We start from the raw sequence: 23,710 nt of genomic DNA, 5'->3' as shown, positions 1-23,710 counted from the left end.
TCATGACTAGAATAGCATTCATTAAACCTAATCCTCCCTGTAGACACCAGCAGCACCTTCAAGAGAAAACCACAATGAGCTTACGTGAAAAAGCAGGTAGCTGGCTGGCTGTCAGAACGTAACTGTGTTCTGAGACTGCCCTTTGATACCTTTCTGTTTCTTGCCCATGGCATTGTGAACTGAAACAAGAACACCATTGGACTTAAACATGAGAAGCTTTGGTGAAACTAAAGCGACTAGTCTTTTATAAACATTGAGTTCTATTATTGGCTTATAATTCAAACAAGCAAAACAATACATATACCTCAATATGCTCAGCGCGTTGGGAGGGAGAGGGGAAGGTGCAGGATGGAAAAGGAATTGTGAAGAGGACAGAAAACGGACAGAAATACTTTCTAGAGGTCTTAAAAGCAACCCATTTTTAAATGTAAAATTTCTTTCCAAGTGTGCCTCTTCAGACAAGACTTGTCAATGCTGCTAAGAGTTTGATTCCTAGGCTGCTAGGAGTTATCACAATTTTCACAAGTCATAGCAGTGTGGTAACTTCTGTGAATGAGGGCAGAGGTGCTATGGAAGTAAGCAGTGGGGGTTTCCAAACTAATACTAGAAAGATAGGAAGGCTTCCTGGAGGAAGGATGATTGGGCTAACACCTGGAGGAATGAGTAGAGTAAGGGGAAATGGGATGAGAGGGGAAGAGGGTTCCAATAGAGAGAATAACCTATTTCAAGGCTCAGAGGAGGTGAGAAACAGTGGGACTGCTCTGAGAGTTACAAGTTTGGCTACAGGAAGTAGAGAGCAAAGGCCGTGAAAGGGGAGGAGCAAGGAGCTGGCTACAATGGCCTTATATACCACAATGAGGAGTTTGCCTTTGTTCTAGCCTTGGCGTAAAGGCATGGAGAGCTCTAAGGAGGGGAGTTACACTTTCAAGTTTGTGTTTTGAAGGATTGTGTTTGCTGATGTGTGGACACTGGGCTAGAGTATTACAAGATTGTTAACAGGAAGAACTGGGCAGTGGTCCAGGTGGGAAGTGATGGTGGCCGGAACCAGCATGCAGGTCTTGGGGACAGACAGAAGTGGAGGAAATTGACACATTTAGGAGGTGGCCTGACTGGTTAGGACTTTGTGATTGAATGAATGTGGGGTGAAAGAGGAGGACTTCTCAAGATTCAGTTTAGCAGTCTTTAAATGACAGTAACATCAGCAACCAGAGCAGAGAGGGTGGACACCAGAGAAGAGAGAAGAGCTGAACTTCAGGACACCCACGTAAGGCCACTGGAAGCCTTTATTGTAATGATCTGTTAATTTTTGAAATAAATGCTCCCCTTGAGAATCAGACTAAAAGTATCGAAATGTGCACATATACAAGAATTCACATATATATTTTTAAGAAGTTCAAAGATCACTTGAGTCCTATCCATAGATCCACTAGGTTAAGAATCCTTGCTCTGTATACCTAAATTAGGCCATTCTAGGTGGAAGCTATCCATTATGGCACGAAGAAAACCAAGTGCAGCACCACGGACCACTAGATGGGTGCAATTTCTATGGAATTAGGGCTCCAAGGTGACCACATGCAATGATCTCTCCCTTTAAGCATCTAGGACAATAGGCAGGGAGACACACCCTCACTCCTAGCTATTAATCAGAGTCTTTATAGACAAGAGAATTTATAGGCAGGAGAAACCAGCAAATGTTCTTTTGTTAACAGAGTATTTTCAGGTAATAATAGCACAGAAGTCATTGAACACGCCCAGCCACCTTTGCAAATAACCCCCTGGTTCTGTGAATAGTCATCTAGTGAATTACGTTTTAAGTATGTGTTCTTTGGGTGTCTGGGGGAACAGCATCCATACATGAATCAGTCTGTGAAGTTGGTAGCATTCTCTTTTCATCGTGAGCCCCTCCTTTTCCCTCTTCCTCCTTGAATTCAAATCCTCCTCAGGACGTTATGAGAGAACTGAAGTTCTCTCAATTGGTGGACAATCTGATGCAAGGTTGTTTCTCTGAGAATCTAGAGAAGATTTTGAGTCATTTAAAAGTTCATTTTTCTCCAGGCATGAAAAATACTGCCCCCTCTCCTTTGCTCAAGCCCTTGCACGAGTCCTCCACTCCTCAACGAGCAGTGCTGTGTCTCTGCAGCCCTTCTCGTGGTTCTGGACTCAGAGGGTGGACTGCTGCTGGCTGTGCTTCAGGGAGGCGAGTCAGCTCTCTGAACACACAAGGTTTTCTTGAGAATATAGTCTGTACATCCAGGCGGCCTCTCGCTAACATTACAAGTAATTAGGTACTTCCTTTCTTCCCTTGCCCTTCTGAGAATCTGAGGAGCAAGCACTATCATGGGGACTTTTTCTACTGGCTAGTGGGCCATTTCCTTTCACATTCAGCATAAAGCCAAACACTGCCTAATTGTCAGAGAGGGTGGGAATTTGCCAATTCTGTTTTGGGAAGACCGTAATCCAAGTATTTATTCATGTGGGTCCAATAATTTTATAAAATTCACTAGAAAATTTAATAAGGGAAACTATTGAACTCATTTTCTGTTGTAACTATATTTGGTGTCTGTTTTTATGTTACCTACACAAATCAGGGGTCATTTAATGGAAAAACAAAATATCTAAATCCTGCTTTTTCTTCTTTTCCTTTTCGTTCCATTCAATCTTTTTCTTCCATTAATTAGGCTCTTCTTCCTCTGGATATGTTTGTAGTTTGGATACTGTTTTTAAAAGTAGAAGCTTTCTCTCTATGTATGTATATGTGTGTGTAATTTGATAAAAAGAGCAAGTTTGGGTGCCTGGATTTGACTTTAATTACACCCAATTCGTCTTAGCTAATACTTTGTTGGGGGGGATTCTTTATAAAAAAAGCAAAAATAGATGTCTTCATTTTTATAGAAAAATATTTTTAAGGTATAGTAGTTTAATCTGTATGGGTAAAATCAAAGCCACAAATTGTTAGAGAATTCAGATTAAGTGAATTAACTCAACCAGGATACCTAATAGCAATATACAAATAAAATCTTCTGTGCTTGGACACAAAGACCCAGCATTATCCTTTATATAAGTTATTTCTGTGTACTACGCAATTTGAGAACACAAATCCTTTCTAGTCTGTGCACTGTGTTAAATGCATGCTCAGTTATAGGAAACTTACCTAGGGCTTAGTTTCCTCCTCTACAAAATGAGGCAATTGGGCTGGATCGGTATTTTCCAACTGCCGGGTGGGACTGATTAATGGGTTGTACAAATGATTTAGTAAATTGCCACTAGAGTTTAAAACATGAAAAAGGAGAGAATAGAAAAGGAAATATTCAAATGCATCATTAGTAGAGGGGGAAGTATTTTTGTGAAACTCACGTTTCAGTTTTGAATATATATTCTGGATCACAACATAAAAACTATTTCTTACATGGAGTTGCGAATCTCTGAAGAGATGCTTTCTAAGACCCCTTCATTTCTAACATATCTGAGACACCACATTTGTCTCTGTCTGAGTTGGAGCTACAGCTGATCTGTAACTAGCTTCGTCTGGGAATCCTGCCTACATTTGCCATGAGGGATGTTTGAAATCCCTACTCAAAAGGGTTACCCATCCCCAGATGCGTCTATGCAAGAAAGAAGAGCATTTCGTTCATCATGTCTCATCTTAGGAGTCAGGGAAAGAAGCCTGTTAGCACTTCCCAAGACAAAATGCCTCCTCTCTGGCTTTTAAACACCAATAATTTGTTGTCATAGCCAGAGGGTATGTGTAATATATACATATACATTACACTTAATTTTTAAGCATCTAATATATTTTGTTATTATAAAATAATCCTCAACTTATTACATAAAATCCACGGCATTAAATGTTTCATTATTTTTTTTTTTCTAAATCTCTTGGGTCATGTTGACCCAGGGAAGCAGTGCACTTTACAATGCATACGTCAGCTGGCTCCCTTTCTACTCCTTTGTATAAATGCTTTAAATCACTTCACTATGCAAAGAAAAATGACTTGTGCAACCAAATTCTGGGAAGACAGGAGGAGCAAGCTGTGGTGCTGAGCGCTGCTTGTGTCTGTGTGTCGCAGACACGGCTCTCAGCTCACCAAGCAGAACTTTGACCGACTTGAAGACAAGGTAAAAGTGCAAACACTACATTTACCTTCTGTGACATGATTTTTGGAATTGGTGATGACTTTTCTCAGAAAGTGTAGGGGAAAATATTTAGTTGTAATTGAAGGAAAAGGACAGTGAGAGGTGCTATAGTTTGGGGGACGGTGGTGGGGAGGCACAAATTGAAAACAAGGCAGTGTGGTTCTCTTTTCAGCTATTCGTACTCACTGATTGAGCTTTGTGACATCACGGTTTCCAGTGTTGCAGAGAGCCATTCCTATCACCAATCATTATTCCTAGGTTAAGCTGGGGACTTGAATGATGACTGAACTGAGGCCGCGTGAGAAATTTGGTTTTTTAATGTGTATGTATCCCTAAGAGGAAATTGTGGTGTGTGGTAACAAAATTTAGATTCTCTTTTTTCTTGGTTATGTCTCTGTCTGGTAAATTAGAGGGAAAGATGCTGGACAGTGAGTTAGGAAACTTGAGTGTTCATTCTGAAATTGATGCTTTCTAGCTATGTGGACTTGAGTAAGTTAGGTAAGCTACCAGGCTCACATCAGCTTCCCCATTTGTAGAATTAATTTGGGGACCTGGCATTTTCCTTCTCAAAGTCACGACTTTTCTTTGACATTATTGAATAATTGTTCTGCTTAGAGGCTTTATATTCATTGTAACATTGAACACTCACAACAACTTTGTCAGGTATCTGCTATTATCCTTATTTTATAAATAGGTTCAGAGAAGTCAAATAAGTTACTCAGACGTATAGCAAAAGGCAAAGTTCATGTTAGAGCTCAAGTTTGTCTGATTTAAAAGCTCTCTATTATAAAGGCCCATGATCAGCCATTTTAACTAATTGTCCCTTCACAGCACAAACATGTTTCTTGAATTCTGTGGATCCAACCAGAACTATCTGGAATAGCCAGAGGATGGTTTTTTGATTACAGGGTGGCCATGAGTTACCAGGGAGCAGGTTTCCCAAACAGTTGAATGAGGGGAATAAAACAATGGGTCAATTATCTGACAAACTTTGAGAATAGGTCCTGGTCTAGACATCTATATTTATTTTCCTGGGAACTTGAACCCCATCTGACCCCCATTTTTCTCCCTCCTCCTATTCTATTCCCAGTTATATGACAAGGAGGCAACAGAAATATACTGGTCTCTTAGACAATTTTACTTCTGTGTTGATATAAAGAGAGTGGCAGCTTTTCAAGCAAGTGGTAACATTTCTGATCACTATGAAGTGTCAACCACTTAGCCAGCTAAGTTATTTAAACTTGCTCTTCTCTGTGTAAGAATTCTTAAGGCTGTTTTTTTGGAACCACGCCCCTAGGCTGGGGAAAGTTGCTGCGAGGTGCCAAGATATTGGCAAGACATTATATAAGATAAATCCTTCAGAAAAAAGAATTATGACTTTTCTATTTACATTTCTACTCAAACTCAGCAACTACAAGCTTTCATTTTCAGGTGCTCTTTTAGGAAATTTACCATATTGAGTCTCTTCTCTTTTTAAAACATGCAGGATCAACAAGGCATTTTCCTAAGACTTTTGCACTTTCCTAAGACTATTACACTCCATTTGCATCAACAACAGACAAGGGGAGAATTTCACTCCAATTCCAATATCTTAATGGAAGCCCCTTAAAGTATCTGTAGCACAATAGAAGTAACAGTATTGCCATGAAAAATACAGACTTGCAGCCTCCTGTTTCCAAAACCCAGGTATCCCAAGCAGGGCCAGGAATGGGATGAGGCAAACAAGGCTCTTAAGGGAGCAAAGTTTAAGGAGGCACTTATTCATAGGTGCTGGCCCTGTGCTTATACAACTCTGAGCACAAGTATCTCCTTAAATTCTGCAGTGGGTGGCTCATTCTTAAGGAGAGGCTCATTCCCATGGTCAGGATCACACAAGAATGGGTTGTCGTGTTAAAGTGAGTGCTTCCTTATATTTTGCACCCTAGGATCTTCCCTCATCCTAGTCCCAGTACTAATCCCAAGAGGCAACAGACTCCATGGAGAGTCTTCAAGACAGCCCCCTAAAGAGAAGAGGGATGCAGAACACGGTTCTACAGTACATGGGGTCCCATTGCCTGATTCCCCCAAGCACTGGGTAGAAGGAGAAATGCTGAGGTTCCCCATTATCCTCTAACCTCACTCCTCTAGACAGTGCCCAGGGCAAGAGAGGGTTTAGTGACTGAAGGAAGGAAGGCAGGAATGAAACACTGTCCTTCTTCCTGGAACGCCCTTCTTAAGTGACTTTAGGCTAGCTCCTTTGGAGAGGCTGAGATGTCCTAAACCCTGGTGTGTTTGTGAGCAGCCACGTGAAGGCACCACCCCAAGGTGAGCTCTGCTGGCCCCACAGACCCTAGAACAGGAGCTCTGTCTTTCTCAAAAAATGTTTGAGGACAGTTTCATAGAAGAAAGTGGCATAATAATTCTGTAGGACTCTAACATGCTTAGTTATATTTCTTCCTCTCTTAAAAATATATATGAACTAATACTCTCCATTACATATGTTGATGGCACTGCCAACCCACTGTCGGGGATGTGTACTTTGAAATATTTTCCAGTGGTGGACATGGGCTTTGGCCGTTGTGTCCTTACTCTCTCGCTCAGTGAGTCCCTTTTGTGTGGCACTTTTGAAAGCCTCATAGAGGCCATGTGTCTATTGGGATCAAAACTATAGCCTTGTCCTCTTTGTCATTACCCTAACCAAGTGAACTAACCTAAGCTAACAATAATGACAACAATACTGACAATAGTCACTGACGTATTTGACCACTTAATGATGTGCAAGCACAGTCTTGGGCACTTTACAAATATTACATAATTTAATCCTTATACTAATCCTGTAAGGAAGCTGTCATTTAGCCACTTTTGCAGAAGAGAAAAATAGAGACAAAGAAAACTTAAGTAACGGGCCTTGGGTCATAAAGCTAGAATGTGGCAGAGTTGGACATGCATTTGATTCCAAAATCTGTGTTCTTTCTGCTTCCACAAAGCCCCTCTTTAAACATTTAGGATTCACAAAATAGGAGTAATTCTTGCCCTAATTTGAAATAAGCTGAAGTAGTGGTGTTCCGACTTACACCTTTGTCATTGTTGTTTGCCTTTGTATTCCAGACCCCAGGCAAAGCAATGGGCTCACTCAGTGCAGCAAATGCACAGTTCTGCTTTGATGTCTTTAAAGAGATGAGCTATGACCACACAGCTGAGAACCTCTTCTTTTCTCCCCTGAGTCTCCTGTCTGCCCTGGCTGTGGTGCTCTTTGGGGCCAGAGGTGACAGTGCATCTCAGATGGAACAGGTATGTCACAAACACACTTTCAGCCATGTCTAGAAGACAATCGAGTCACAATTTCCAACACTGTCTTGTTATGGAGATTTCATAGATGCCCAACTCTGTAAAACAAGAGAATGTCCTCCTTCTCTTAATGTTGTTACCTATAAAACTGGCTCTTTCAAAAAGGGTGCAGAAGGTCAGATTTCCCATAGCTCTGTTCTGAGGGGCAGAGGATGAGTGGGCACAGCAGAAGCCAGGATAGGGAAAGGCATTCAGTTAGATCAACCTGGCCCAGGCCAAACTGAGAGTCCCTACCTCTATTCCCACCCATGCATCCTTAGCTTTCCAGGGCCTTCCTGCTGTGGGTCCACATCCCAATGTCCTCTCCAAATTCAGGACCTTTGAACATACTCCCAGATGAGACCCACTCTTTAAGAGTTTTGTTTTCTCAAAATACAACCCTTTGCTAGGTGAACTGAAAGTGATCTGTTTTAAGATACAGATGGATAACGCAAGGCAGATAATAAGAATAAATGAAGTAGTCAGGATTATGCTAGATTGTGTCCAGCATATAGCAAATGCCCAGGGCTGCCAGCACCCAGCACTTAGGAAGCTTTCAAAAACTATTTTTGGCTGTTGACTCAATAATTGCTGCTTGAATAAATTAACAATTACAGATCACATAAAGAATATTTTGCAAGGCTTTACAATCTGTACAATTACCTTTCCAAAGAGATCACCAGCATTTTAACTCAACCAATAATTTTGGCTGACTGGAAAAAGTATTTCTTTGTAGGCATCTTTCAACATGCTTTAATCATCTCTCTGTTTACGATAGAGGGAATGGTTTAACCAGTGGAACAAAGTTGCTCCCCAGCCAAGATTTAAACTGGAAATGAATAAGAAAAGCAGGAGTCAAGCTCTGAATTTAATAATATATTTAAACTCAAGAAAAATTAAATGTAAGAACTCTTGTGTTCAATTTTATTCCACTCCCATGCATTGGGAGAATAGGTCCCAAGTGTTTAACCCATTGTAGATACTCAATAAATACTTGCTTGTGGAGAGGGAGAAAGAGATGAGAAGGAGAAAGCCATGGGAATCTTTACAAGTTGTCTTGGGTGAGTGTGGAGAGAGTCACTCCTCCCTCTATCCCTTCCTTCAAAATGAGAGACAGCCTGATGGCTGGAGCTCCATCCACACTTCTGCATGCTTCAGGTTTTGCAACCAGAGAGGTAGCATGGCTCCCTGTGCTGAGGGCATAAGTCAGGCAGAGAGAGTCTGGCGTGGAAATAATTCTTTGTCTCTTCTGACAGCCAAGCAGCCTGAATCAGAAGAGAAATAAAAAATTCAAATTCTTTCCTTGACGCTTCCCATACACAATGGAGAAAAATCCTCATATTTTCATCTTCTTAATGATTTTCTCTTACAACATCCAAAGACTGAGCCAAATGCTCAGAATTCCAGGTTCAACAACTGTGCTTTCTTTTGAGGATGAGGATGATGATGATGATGATGATGATGGTGGTGATGATGACCACTGAAGCAACACCAGGGGGCGCCATTCATGCAGAGTCCCTGGATTGTGGAACAATATGTCCTATGATCCAGGAGACAAACAGGCAACCTCAGAACTGAGAGAATTCATAAAATTCCCACTCTCCACTCTGTGCTTTAATCTCCGCTGGAACCCAGCAGGCAAGAGGTTGTTCAGTTTGTTCGAAGTCCTCTGAAAAGGTAGAATTTAATAGTATGAAGTAGCTTTTTAACAAACATTCAGACAGCTCTAACTTTTAGCAAGTTCTTCCTAGCCTTGAGCTAAAGTGGACCTCTCGATAACCATTGCTCCTTTATCATTTTCCTATTCTCAAAAGATACATACACAAACATTACGCCCTCTTCCACGTATATTCTAAGAAGTTATAATATCTGCCCTGTGTCTACTGCTTTTTCATCCCATTTCTACTCTAGGAAGTCACACAAAACATGTCAAATGTACTCACCCTATAAATATTTGAAAAGAGTTGCAATATTTTATTTCAGCCCTTCTCTGACGCAGGCCTTAGGAAACTGTGGTCAGACCTCAGGTAAGTCAATAGGACTATGGGAAACATATTAACTCTTAGCTGAGAAAATGATACACACTACTGGAATCTCCAGTGGATACTGTGAGCATCAAATCAGGGAACATTTGTGAAAATAACTTTAAAATAATTATTTATTATTTGAATTCAATCATTATCTTTGTATGCTCAGTGAGTAACCAATGATATTAACCACCTGCAAATGATAGTAACACTCATTCAGTTATGCACACAGTCATTCATTCTTCATTCAACAAATATTTATGAGGTTCCTATTATGTTTCAAAACTGGAAATGTAGCAATGAACAAAATTAAGCGACAATACACATGAGCAAGACTGAATTGATTTTAAAACCTTAGGATTTTTTTAAACCTTCAGCTTGTATTCTACCACAAGGATTATAAAGGTAAACATGCATATACACAAGTAGGTGCCTACCGCTCATCCCTCACACTCTGATACTCACACTGCTGCCTAAAAGCACATGAAATGTTTCATTTCTCAAACTCACCTTTCCTCTTTGAAACAATAAACTGTTTTTATAAGGAACAAAACTAAGAAACAGGTAAGAGAAAGGTGAAGGGAACAACAGAAAGTTCATAAAAATGTAAGCATCTAGCATTTATAGCGAGAGAATGATTTGCTATGTCACTGTCTGGAGTAGTATTGGCATCGTCTCTGAATATAGTTCTTGATTTCCCATTGTAGGTGCTTCACTTGAAGGAACTAACAAGAGCTGCAAATGCTTCAAACACAAAGGTAAGTACAGTTTCCGCTTTCCTTTTGCTTCTCCTGTGGCAGCCCATCTTTAGGCCATGAGGACTAAAGGTTTAAGGCAATAAAACAGAGTATTTATTCCAGACGGCCCTTGAGTCTAGAACATAGATCGAGTCAAACTCCTGCAGATGCTGTTTTAAGATAATTGATCATGTTGAGATTTGGAAACAAGAGGTGACAAAATGGACACTGTCAAAAAGTTGAGGTAGAGACAATTAGTCTCTGAGAAGAAAGGCTATCCCTTCCTTAGAGCAATAAGTGCAGAAGGGAGACTATTCTCAAAGAGATTTCACAAAGGAACCCCAAAAGCTACCCAGATAGTAGGAGATTGCTTCAAACAGTCCTGGACCACAGTGAGTGCTCAAAAATATAAATATATCATTTTTTGAAAATATAACCAAAGATGGTTATCTTGATAAGTTTTATTGTTGAATGCTCTTCTATATTGCTAATATCTAGAAAAAATATTCAATGTATACTTTCACTCGTCTAAGGTGGTCTGTAGCTTTCTAGGTGTGACCTTCCCCCTATTATCTGTGGAGGGGCTACTAAGACCAACTTTTATTGCCCGGAATTCTTATTTGTTACAAAATACAACAAACACATTTTTTCTTGATGCCAACTGGACTACAAGTGATATGCCAGTGCTGATTGTGTACTCTGGGCCATCTGGCGGAGGAGGCAGGACGGACTCTGGCCAGGCCAGGAAACATGCCATGTCACCCCTCACACCTGTGAGGTGACTGAGATACGTTGCTATGCTGCCTGCTACCCACGTATGATCAGCTTGTCGGGTGACACAGTTTGGTGAAAGGCAAAAATTTCAATATGTCCAAATGACGGAATGAGAAGTCTTTGATTCTATTTGTTTTCTGAAATAGCGTGTCCTAATGCAAACCCAGAGCCTTTGGTCTAACTTTAGTTGATACCTAAGTGTGTGACACCAAGGCCCCCAATTTCAAGTATGTTCTGACTTCATCTTAGTGTGAACAAGATACAGGGATCCATTCACATATTCAAGCACTCCTCTCTGAAATCAGCCTGTCTAGCCATGGTCAAGTCCACATGGCAAGTGGCATATTTGCAGAAGCAGCCCATCCATTCCTCCCGGTGAGTTAAAATAAAACTTCTCTCTTCTCTAAGTCAGGTAGAAGTCTTTCCTCTCTCTCTTTATTTAATCTATTCTGGCATTGTTTGTGCTATCAAAACTACAGAAAAATAGAAAAGATATTACATATGTATTTACTTAGATAGATATTACTACATGTAGAATATACAATATATTTTACTATTGCATTTTGTTTCATATAGAAAAATATAGGTTTATGACTTTAACTTTCAAATGCTAATTTGTAACACGTTCATTTATGTTTCAGACCAGCCCAGTTGAAGCATAAAAAGCCTAAGTTTTACATAGTTTATGATTAAAAACAACAACACTGACTTAATTTTGATATCGATAATAAAAGAGGAACTGATATCTTGGAACCCCAGGCTAAGAATGCTAACTATTCTAAGATTGATTATCCTAACTATGCGGTTATGGGTGAAGTACAACCTCAGAGGCTGAAAATGTCCTTGGCATTGAAATAACATCCTGTAGCAATTTGTTCATTTTGCTCAACTATCGACCTCAAACATGACAAAGATATTTATTTTTATTAATTGGGCCTAGTCCTGGATAATGGCGTTTTATGTGTTCCTGCCTCTATTTTCATATAATTCCTACCATATATGACCTAAATGTATTAAAATCATAATTTATTTGCTATGTCTCTTCTTTTTCTATGCTTACTTTACAGACATATTTGGACTGTATTGAACAATTACATAAACTGAAACCTGAAAATTTGGATTTCAAAAATAATTTAGAAGGAGCCAGAATGCAGATTAACTCATGGATTGAACAAGAGACAAAAGGTAAAAGGTTTCTTCTTTTTCTCCATCTTCTTCTTCTTTTAGGGATAATTTACATTCAGTGAGATGCTCACATCTTCAAAAGTACGCTAGGACAGTTTTGACAAACGCACGTGGAGACACAGAACATTACTATCACACTGAAAATTTCCTCCAGGTCTGTTCCCCAGCAGCCACCTCTCTGATTCTCCCATCTTGGTTTTGCCAAGAGCTTGGTTTCGCCTGTTCTGAAATTCAAAGTCAATGGAATAATACACAGTTTGGTGAAAGGCAAAAATTTCAATATGCCCAAATGATGGAATGAGAAGTCTTTGATTCTATTTGTTTTCTGAAATAGCGTGTTTTTTGTGCCCTGCTTTTCTCACTCGGCATATTATTTTTGAGATCCACTCATGTTTTTGGATATCTCCGTGGTTCCTGCCTTTTCATTCTTGAGTAGTCTTCCACTCAACAATAAAAATGTTGTGACTCTACCACAGTTCATCCGTTCTTCTCTTGATGGACACCTATGTTGATTCTAGTTTTGGGCCATTATGAATAACATTACTATAAACTTTCTTGTAAAAGGGTTTTGTGTACATATTTTTTAATTTCTCTTTGATAAATGCTTAAGAGAATTGCTAGGTTTTAAGCTAGGTGGAGGTTTACCTTTTTAAAGAGCTGCCAAATAGTTTTCCAAAGTGGTTGAACCATTTCACATTCTCACCATCACTATGAAAATTCCACTTACCGAAAATCCTCTCCAATTTTTGGTGTTATAAATATTTTTCATTTAATTGTTTTAGTAGGTGTATAGTAGTACATTATTGTGGTCTTAACTCGCATTTTTCTGATGACTAATGACATTGAGCATCTTTTTTTGTATGTCTATTGGCTCAATATATTTTTATTTATGAAGTGTCTGTTCAAGTTATTTGCCCATATTTTAATAGGGTTGTTTTCTTTTTGTTATTGCATTGCAAGAATTCTTTGCATACTCTGGATATAAATATTTTGTCAGATACATATATTACTAATATTTTGTCCTAGTCTGTGTCTTGTGTATTTATTTTGTTAACTATAGTTTCGGTGAGCAGAAGTTTCTAATTTTAATGAAGTCCAATTTATCAATATTTTCATTTTGTGGTTTCTGCTTTCTGTGTATTCTCTAAGAAAGTTTTGCTGATGAGAAGGTCACTAAGATATTCTCTTCTGTTTTCTTTTAGTAGGTTTATTGTTTTAGGGTTTAGATTTAGCTTTATAATCTATCTCAACTTGACTTTTATGTGGGATGTGAAATAGGGCTGAAGGTTCTGTCTTTTCTTCATATGGATAATCAATTGTTCTAGTACCAGGTGTTGAAGATCGAAAGACTTTTTTCATTTTATGAAATGAAAACTCATGACATCTTCTTGTCAGTTTTACTTTTGAGAAGTGAGGAGGCATAAAATGCAGAAAATCTTTCTTCTGCAATGTTCCCAGTTACCTCTCTTGCTTGATTTTAGTAGAAAATCATTGCCTGATAACAGTGGTGAGGTGCAAAACCACCGAGTCAGATGTTCATTGTTTTCAACATAAGGTGGTGCCAGGAGAAATGTCATAGGAAAGTCAAACCTTAATGGTTAGTGTGCTGGTATCTACAAACTCTCTCTTAACCAGGTAACTTAATTGCTATATAATTTAATCAGGCTTTTTAACTTTTAAGAGTCTTTTCTTTATCTATTAAATAGTGGTAATAGTAAATACTTACATGATACTTAATCTATATCACACACTATTCGAGTATTTTTTAAATTTTGTGCGAGGAAGATTGACCCTGAGCTAAAATGCATTGCCAATCTTCCTCTTTTTGTTTGAGGAAGATTGTTGCTGAGCTAACATCTGTGCCAATCTTCCTCTGTTATGTGGGATGCCACTACAGTGTGGCTTGACGAGCAGTGCTAGGTCTATGCCTGGAATCCAAACCTTCGAACACCAGGCCACTGAAGTAGAACGCATGAACTTAACCACTACACCACCGGGCTGCCCCCTGTTCTGAGTATTTTACATCTATTAACTCATTTAATCCCCCCAAAAGATTATGAGTTAGGTACAACTGCTATCCTCATTTTACAGATAAAGTGACTGAGGCCTAGAAAGTTTAAATAACCCAATCAAAGTCACACACTAGTAAGTGGTAGATCCTGAACTCGAGCTCCAGGTTCCATACTCTCAATAGTAGGTGATCCTGCCTCATGTGGAAGATGCGGATGAAATCAGATAACTTCTCACTCATGGAGATTTCATCATATCAACTGGCAGAGAGCTAGTTCATTTTTTTAAAATGGCTGCATAAAAATTTATGGTTTAGATGGGTCATAATTTATTAAAATGTTTTTGGCAGTATTAATAACACTGAAATAAACATATTTATAGAAGTATAGATTTTTAATCAACATCCTTATAGATAATTTGTACAACTGTTATAAATACTTTGTTAGTCTTCTGTGCACTGCCTATTCATTAATTCTCTTCTTGTTAGTTTGTCAGAGCTCAGTGCATATTATAGATATTAACATTTGTCCTATGTCTAGCAAGTATGTTTACAAGTCTGTTATTTTTAGATTAATTTTAAGTTCTTTTCTGCCACGTATATTTAAAATTTTCAGAGTCATATCTGATTATTTTTTTCTTTGATAGCTTCTAGGGTCCAGAATTGTTGAAGAAAGCCCCTCCCCACTCAAAGATTGTAGACGTAAATATACATGGGAGAAAACGTGATATTTTCTCAGAAGATTTTCGTTGTCTTTTCATCTACATTTTTGCTCCCTCTGGAATCCAAATTATTATTAGTGCAAGAATTTTACCAAAGGTAGAGAAACAAAGACATAATAGAGTAAGAGAAGTAAAGTCCATCAACAATTTTGTATGTAGCCGTAAAGTAGGCAGACATAGGCTACACACTCACATTGTTTTCTTTTCCATCTTACATGCTTCATTTATTAAAGAATTATGAATGCTTTACGTATTTACTCAAACATCTTTTTGGCTCATCTGAAGATATTGAGTGGTAATTAGTCATGCCAGGTCAAAGATGCGTTAAAAACAAAAGCAAGACCAGTGAAAACCATTCCCGTTCCATGGCTGATCCAGTGTGATCTGACGATGTTTCTCTTCCGAAAGGTGAGATCAAGGGCCTCTTGTCACCCCACAGCCTCACCTCCTCTGACCAGTTGGTGCTGGTTAATGCCATCTCCTTCAGAGGGACCTGGAAGTATGCATTTCAAAAAGACCAAACCACAGCAATGGCTTTCAAATTGGATGAGGTAGTTTCATGACTTAATTTGTTTTCCTCTTAAAGGTAATCCTCCAAAGTTTGCCTTAAAGTGTGTTAAATTATTTCTGGCCTTAAGTAGGTAAATTAAGTTCCAAGTGACTATCCTAACTACGTACTCCACAAAGTGCAGATTTAGATTCATGAGACAGTTTTTTGTTATTGAACTTTTCTCTTAAATTCTCCATAGCACTTTTACCTTATATTGAAATTAGAAATGCTATGTTGTAAAATTAAAAACCAGTCTGAAATATAGACCTTGAAAAGGTTTAAAGTGGCTTTGGGATTTGGGCTAAGTTTAAACCATTTTTAGATAATTCACTTCCTGCAAACCGGACATGAAGCCAAGTGATGAACTGACAGGCAGCTCATTTGTAAAATGGGTGTGATCTTGAGAAGTAAAGCAAAACTGGTGGACGAGATCCACTTTCCAAAGAAAAGCTTCCAGGTATGCTGTCCTACCCCCACCCTCAGTCTTCCCAACTTCTTTTCTTAGTGCCCCAAAAGTGTGCTACACATCAGGCTGCAACCAAAATAAGATATGTTATTCAATAAAGAAGAATGGATCTGTATATTATAACTAAGTCCCTAAGCTCTCAAATGTATTTACTCTATCAAATGCATCTACCAAGAAATGCTGGACATTACTGATCAATTTAAAATCTGTCACAGTCAACTACAAAAATAAAGAGGGTTTATACTTTTGAATAAATATTTTCCATGTAAAAGAAATAGTGAGTGACTTTAAGGAAAAAAAAAATCGTTTAGCCAAACACATTAGTCACATCTGGAATAACTTTCCAAAGAATTTTGCCATCAGATATTGAGGTCATAAAGCAAATAATGGAATTACATATTTTTTTTACAGTTGTGTTTTTAAAAACGGAGATTCCAGGGCCACATTTGCGAACATTCTGATTTGCAAGAAGTGCCTGAATATATGTATTTTTAAACAGCCCCTGTAGGTCCTTCCAAGGATCAGCCCAGATAGGGGATCACAGTGTAAGGAAAATGGAGCGAAGATTTTAGCAGAATTCATAGAAAGATACTTAAAGGGGTAAACATACCCACAAATAAGCAGATATGTGAGAAGACACAGTTAATAAAACAGAATCTTTAATTCCACAGTAAAATCTGGTCAGTTGGTCTACATACACAGTGCAGGTATCTTTAACCTGTTAACTAGCAATTCAAAGAGAAAAACATAATATGTGGCTATGGTCACAACTAAATTTCCTTCAAGTGACCTGATTATGTGGAACCCAGCATTTTGTTACATTCTTAGCTAATTTGTAACAGTTGTAATCTGCAACTCAATGCTGCAGATTCTTCCAGATTGGTCAGACTTTACTTGAGGTGGAGAGATTTCTAAATTATGGTCTTGAAAGGACCTATTTGACTTTTAAAAGTGGTTATCCTGATAAGATCTTATGCTCTATATTTCTTAGCACTTTGAAGTGAATTAACTGCTTCTGGGCATCAAAACATACAGTTGAATAAAAATAATACATTGAGAGACTTAAGCCCTTTGTAGTTCAGTAGCTACTTTGTTTAGGCTACTCCCTCTCTTTAAATCATCATCACAACAATTGTCAGTCGTAGATATTTCTGTAGAAAGATGGATGGAAGTTTTTGGGGTTTTTTTTTTGTCATTCAATGTGGGCAAATTTGGAGGATGAATATAAACATAATTTCATGTCTTACATGGAAACATAAAAAGGGACTGACTTTGCTGTTTCTCTGTTTTTACTTTTACAGTCCCAGAGCAAACCTGTCCAGATGATGCGGCTGCAAGGGCACTTTAAACTGGGCTCCATAAAGGAGCCTCGGGTTCAGGTCCTTGAAATGCCAGACGCCGAGGATCATCTGAGTATGGTCATCGTCCTACCCAGCGAAGACGTCGGCCTGGGGCAGGTAAACCTCCGAGCCTGGGCAGCCACAGCCATGAGAAAAGGCTCTGTGCTTGAGGATCACCCATGCAGAAAGCCGGAGGATTTAAAATAACCCCTTACACTGCTCTTTAATGCAGTGTTACCTCCACTTAAAAAAATAAGTAGGGCCAACCCCCAAATAAAGTAAACTCCATGCACTAGCAGGTGTTCTTGCGCTTGTAAGAGTTTTGGGCTTTCAAAGCACGTCATGCATTTCCTCTTTCACTCTTCACAGTGCGTTGTTGTAGTTGTACATGTATTTTTCATATATTATACATTGACACCGCATTTGGACCTGCCACCAACCGACGAAATCTATTTCCACCAACACCCAAGGCCAAAACATGCAAACTCAATGTGCAGGCTTCTCCCTTTGCTTCTTTCTCTGGTCCTTTCCTCTGAGCCCCATGAGGACGCTCCTGTTCCACATTGTGGTTCTGTGTTCTGCTCTCAGCATCGGTGTGGACCTATCCTCAGGGCTTTCTTTGAATCCCTGTCTCTCCTCCTTTTCTTCTGCTTGTTCTGCTTCTCTCAAGTTCTGCGTTGCTCCCATCTATTTCTTTCTGGCTACAGACTTCTCACCCTCCCCTTCACCCTTTTTTCCAAATAACTCTTGAATTGTGTGCCAAGTTGTAGATTCCAGTGTTAGATATGTTTCCAGTGCAATTCTTACATGTGGCTGCATTTTTCCCACTTACTCTGATAGAATCTGCTTTCCAAAATCACAGTAAGAAGTTGCCTTACCTATTCATAACCTCACATCTGGTCCTTAGGATGTTTCACATTTTGCTATATTTTAATTTTCTAAATAAAGATTTTCATATTTTGCTTCCTGCTTTGTTTCCCATAGGTTACCAAGGGAATCACTTATGAGAAACTAAAAAGCTGGATAGGCTCGGCCAACATGAAGGACACAGCTGTGGTTCTGCGCCTGCCCCAGCTCAGACTTGATGAGTGTCATGAAGATCTGACTTTCATATTGGAGGCTTTGGGAATGACTGATGTCTTGGACCATTCAAGGGCTAACCTGTCTGGCGTAACTGCAGGAGGCGGGCTTGTGGTCTCCAAGATAATCCATAAGGCCATGCTAGAGGTTACAGAGGGTGGCCCAGAGTCCACACTTACCAACCAAACAGGAGAGGTGGAAAATCCTGAAACCTTCAAGGTGGATCATCCTTTCCTCTTCTTTATCCTACACAAAGAGACTAAGACGATTCTTTTCTATGGTAGGGTCTGCATCCCTTAAGGAATGGCATGAATTTGTACTCAAACAACTTTCTGATTCTTCAAAGTAGCCAGATTTTATGAGCTCGTAGAATTCATTCAGTTTAGGTGCAACTGAAAGAGATAAACCATGCTTCTTAGCAATGTTTTTTTTCCAACTATCTCATGTAGAATATCCGTCCATCCCTTCTTGCTTCAGTTTACGCTGGTTAAACAAGTTACAGCATGCCATTAACTGTACTTACTAAAAAATTGTGATCAGCACCATTTTTTTCTTAGGTAGATTTCAACTTGCTCAGAACCTCATTTATAGCTAAAACTCAGAATGTCTTTTTCCAAACAAACAACATTATTCAGTATGATTAGCTTACCAAGTTAGTTCTTAAACACTTAATTACCTCACTTGCAACTGAACTAATGATGTTAATAAGAGGAGCTAACCTTCACTGGGCATGTGGCATGTGCCAGGCACTCACCGGACGACCTGCTTCAATTCTCACCAAAACCCCGAGAGGCAGGAATGCTTGTTTTCTCCATTTTAAAGATGGGAAACTGAGACAGGTTTAATAACTGAACACACAAGTGGCAAGTAACAGACTGGATTTCCAAACCCAGAAGGTTTGATACAAGACCCCTACTCTTGACCACGATCAACCCTGTCCTCGTCATAAGTCTGCATCCTGAGACTCAGAGCCAGGGCCGCCACGGTAGAAAAGGAAGCAGAAAGAAAAAGAAGGGAGTTGCTTTCCTCCTATGGGAATGGGCTCAGTTTAGAAGTAACATTTATAGAACATTTTCAAGTTTTCAAAGAAGTTCCATACTTGAAATTATTTAATAGGCAAATGTGTTTTATTTTATGCTTATTCTTTTTTCCGTGTCCCTCTCCACTTCTTCTTTTTTTTCTTTTTTGGTGAGGAAGATTGGCCCTGAGCTAACTGTGCCCATCTTCCTCTATTTTGTATGTGGGATGCTGCCACAGCATCACTTGATGAGCAGTAAGTAGGTCCATGCCCAGGATCCCACCCCGCCAACTCCAGGCCGCTGAAGCAGAACACAGGAACTTAACCACTATGCCACATGCCGGCCCCTCTCTCTACTTCTTAAATTCCAACTTTCTCATCAGCAAGTCCTTCTTTCTGCTGGCCTCCAGGTGCTCATTGTCTCAAGTTGCTCTCCAGGGGATTCCACTGAGAACAGAAGGGGAAGAGCCCTGGATTTGGTGTCAGGAGATCTAAGTTGGAATCTTGACTGTGCACTTACTAACTGACAAACTTGAGGGAGGCATTCACCTCTGAGAGTTCAGTCTCCTCCTCTGCAAAATGGACATGTCAATCCTGCCTCCTGCTCAAGGCTGCCGGGAGATTCAAAGGTTAACAAAAAGGAAAATGCAGGGCTGCCCAGTGACGTGGAGGTTAAGTGCGCACGTTCCACTTAGGCGGCCTGCCGTTCGCCGGTTCGGATCCCGGGTGAGGACATGGCATGGCTTGCCAAAAGCCAGGCTGTGGTAGGCATCCTGCATATAAAGCAGAGGAAGATGGGCATGGATGTTAGCTCAGGGCCAGTCTTCCTCAGCAAAAAGAGGAGGATTGGCAGTAGTTAGCTCAGGGCTAATCTTCCCCGGAAACAAAAAAAAAAGAAAATGCTTGATCAGTTAGCTTTCTGATTACATGCTGCCGAGATGTGCAGCTGTCTAGGGGCCCTGCACAAGGGACCCCAGGAATCCCCTTCGGGTCACCCCTTCTTTTGTGGTGTCTCTTTTTTCTTCTCTGCTTTCTACGTGTCTTTATAAGAAGCGTTTTACTCCTTTATGTTGTCTGCAGGCCTGATTATCTAATACCAATTACTTACTTACCCTTGAGGTTTAATTTTACAGTCATTCTGGATTTCTAGTTTTATCTGGTGGGAATTATTCATAGAAATAGTTTTGAGTATTTTTCCCAGATGTTTAAAATTTGAGTTATATCTCTACTTTTAAGTGAGTTGAGGGCACATTCCAGCTCACAACTAGTTCAATCCCTTCACTCGTGTCAAAAATTTGTCTTAATTTTTACCAATCAACTTTAAGTTTACTGATATAATGCCTAATACGGATCTCTTCCCTTAACTCACTTGATTCATAACTTTTAGCAGGTGAATAAGTCCACTGATGCTTGTTCATTGTAATGAGATTCTTTCTCAATCTCCACTACCTCACAATTTAGATTTTAATAGCTTTAGGTTGGATAGAGCAAGTATATTTTGACTGAACTGAACAAAAATTCTGTAATGTATAACTACTGAGGGAATACTGGTAATATTATACTATTAAACATTTGCTAGTTGCCTAAAGTAGTTTGCATTGAGTAATTTTGCATGCCCTATATTCTACAAAGGACTTGGTACACCCTAATAACACCTTTCCAGAATTTGTTGTAAACACCTTCCATTGTCTAAGCAGACACCTGAGTCACCATAGTTTCCAAATGAAGTACAGCCAGAAGCAGCCAAAGAGGTACAAGAAGACAATTAATGCTGGTGAAGCCACGAAAGTAAGAAAAAGGTGGAAGGCAAGGACAAAGTATACAATATGTTGAAACATTTCAGCTTTTGGTTTTTTTCATTTTAGTGCTGGAGGTTTTTCTTCTTTTTAAACTTTTACATTCATGTCCCTGGTCAGTTATACAGGAGAAAAAAGAAAGAAAAGAGAAATGTAATTGGGGGAAGTTGGACTTACATGGTTTTGTGAACTATTTTCTCTCAAAATAAAATTCTGAGAGTCTAATCGTTAGGTAAACAGAACGCATAGAGGTGGAGTACTAAATCTTCTTGTCTCTGATGTAAACAAAACAAGCAAGTACCCCTTCCTAAGGTTTGTCATTGCCAGGAACATGTTTCTGGAGGGTGTGGCACCAGCTCTGCTGAAGAGAGCCCTGTTGGTCTTGGAATGCCAGCCCCGCTCTTCCCAACAAGTAGAATTATGAAGCCGAATTGGCCATCATTTTTCACGTGGTGCCTGTGGTTCCACTCATGAAAAAAATGTTGCTGTTAAAAAGAAGAATTAAATGACTTAAATGCATGGATTTGTCCCTGAACGAACCCATTGATTATACTTTCTGAATTCTACTTTGGGTTATGTCATCAGTTACTTGATCAGGGGCCCTGTTCCATTAATATTATTTTCTTTTTTTTTTTTTAATCTTTTTTTTTTCTTCCTGCTTTTTCTCTCCACCCAGCCCCCCCCCCCCCCGCCCCCCCGGACACAGTTGTATATCTTAGTTGCATGTCCTTCCAATTGTGGGATGTGGGACGCCACCTCAACGTGGCCTGATACGCGGTGCCATGTCCGCACCCAGGATCCAAACCCTGGGGCCACCACAGTGGAGTGCGCGAACTTAACCACTGAGCCATGGAGCCGGCCCCTATTTTTTTCTTTTCTAAAACTCAAACCATTTTGACTTTTTCTAGACTTGAATTTCAATGTTGATTAATAATGTGGGTTTGTAAATTTCATCTTTACTCTGCAGTCACTATTTTATTCCTCAAATTTTTCTGCCTTCTCCTTCCAAATGGCATCACTTCACCCCTCAAAGCTACAAACATTTCCATAACCTCCCCCTCATACCATTCTGCCATTTTCCACTCTCCCATTTTCATTCTCTTAGCCGTGTTTCTTTCTCCTTCTCCTTTGGGGAAAGATAAATTTTTCTGGGTCTACTAGAATATTACCAATCCCTTATAGACTTACCCCCCAGCCAAAACTGAATTATTAATGATATTAAATGATGTAAAACATTATGTGAGAATAAGACAGTTTTTCTTTCCACTATAATGTATTAGAGCTTAACTTTAATCATAAAATCATTACTGAATATATAAGTAGTTTGACATTTTGACTAACGTATTTTGTTTTAAATAGCATAGGATTCATTTGATAAAAGGAAATACAATGCAATCAAAATTAGATTGCAATTTTGTTTTCTGAAAACAGGCATAGATAGATAAGAATGTTGCATATAGGACGTGCCAAAATCACATAGACTAACCACCACCCATGAGTGTGCTACATTTCTTAACATCCACAGACTGAAATTATAAATAGAATTCTTTAATTCCACCTACCTAATGAGGACAAGTCAAAATAAAATAGAAGAAAAATAGCTCCCCAGAGAGTGAGAAAGAGAATATCTGTGTAAAAGGGAAATTAATACACCCAAAACTCAACCATTAAAAAAAAATAAAGAAAACTTGGAAATCTAAATATAATTTAGAATTACCCCTAACAAACCCTGATTTTTCAAGATAAATTCTTTTTTTCTTAAACTAAGAGTGGTTTCTGGTAGATAGTATAGATTAAAGAAAAAAGGCCTTTACTCCTAATAAAGAAAATGTGTTTCAAAGAGTCTAGAATGTGTGTGGAATTATACACAAGCAGGCAAAAGTGACCATGGAGTTGTAAAATAGCATGAATAATAGGTTCAGAGAAATTCCTTATTTCGTACTTGATAAAAATATTTCATTTCTATTCATCAGAACTCACATCTTTACATGTCTCACCTTGTATATAGTTTACTCACTCTCTTATTGTATAACTATACTTGCATCTATACATGAATCAATGAGAGTATTAACGAAGTTAGTCAATCAGTCGGTCAGCCAGCACGTGTTGTTGGAGCATCCACAGGGAACGTGGCACCACCCAAAGATTTTTCCACCTTCAGCACAGCAACACGGAGACTCCATTGCAACAGGAAACTGCAGTTGCCTCGCACAGCTGTCATTCCAGGGTGGAAGGCCTGAGGGCTGTTCTACGTACAACTCTGTTCGAGCAGATACATGCTGAATCGTTGTGTCTCTGTTTTAAGAAAAATTTGGCATATGATGAAAGATAAAAGTTGAAATACATCTTATGATTTAATCTCCTTGATCTTTACACTAAAAAACTGAGAACAAGGAATGAGGGGGGGAAATCTGCCAAAATAATGAATAAATCATTAAGTCGAACACTCAAAATAAGCTTCACCTGGCACGTCTTAGACCAAGACAGCTCGATGGCCAAAGGATCGGAGTAAACGCTTGTAATTAATTTTATGAGAGTAATTCTATGTATTTCTATATGGAGAATAA

General features: G+C 39.2%; 1 protein-coding gene and 1 long non-coding RNA gene across 5 annotated transcripts in view; one reads left to right on the top strand and one right to left on the bottom strand.

Moving 5' to 3' along the window:
- LOC124245060 (serpin B7-like) overlaps positions 1-19,545 on the top strand; it is a 79,354-nt gene extending 59,809 nt beyond the window's left edge. For 2 of the 4 annotated variants that reach the window (XM_046672189.1, XM_046672188.1), the window contains exons 8-14: positions 7,222-7,404; positions 10,175-10,225; positions 11,228-11,353; positions 12,046-12,163; positions 15,302-15,444; positions 17,211-17,366; positions 18,234-19,544. In XM_046672189.1, the coding sequence (XP_046528145.1) occupies positions 7,222-7,404; positions 10,175-10,225; positions 11,228-11,353; positions 12,046-12,163; positions 15,302-15,444; positions 17,211-17,366; positions 18,234-18,629 (1,173 nt within the window). In that variant the 3' untranslated portion in view covers positions 18,630-19,544. Of the gene's footprint in view, positions 1-7,221; positions 7,405-10,174; positions 10,226-11,227; positions 11,354-12,045; positions 12,164-15,301; positions 15,445-17,210; positions 17,367-18,233 lie in introns of all 4 variants that reach the window. The other 2 variants (XM_046672187.1, XM_046672190.1) reach the window with 2 other exon arrangements.
- Positions 19,546-21,342: 1,797 nt separating this feature from the next.
- LOC124244392 (uncharacterized) overlaps positions 21,343-23,710 on the bottom strand; it is an 85,407-nt gene continuing 83,039 nt past the window's right edge. Inside the window, exons 3-4 of the long non-coding RNA XR_006889992.1 lie at positions 23,141-23,438; positions 21,343-21,628 (exon numbers count right to left, since the gene is read on the bottom strand). This is a non-coding gene — a long non-coding RNA (uncharacterized LOC124244392). The remainder of the gene's footprint in view (positions 21,629-23,140; positions 23,439-23,710) is intronic.

The sequence above is a fragment of the Equus quagga genome, chromosome 9 (assembly GCF_021613505.1).
Source record: "Equus quagga isolate Etosha38 chromosome 9, UCLA_HA_Equagga_1.0, whole genome shotgun sequence".
NCBI classification, from domain to species: domain Eukaryota; kingdom Metazoa; phylum Chordata; class Mammalia; order Perissodactyla; family Equidae; genus Equus; species Equus quagga.
The sequence above is the reverse complement of the archived record's forward strand: the minus strand, read 5'-3'. Positions and strand labels throughout refer to the sequence as shown.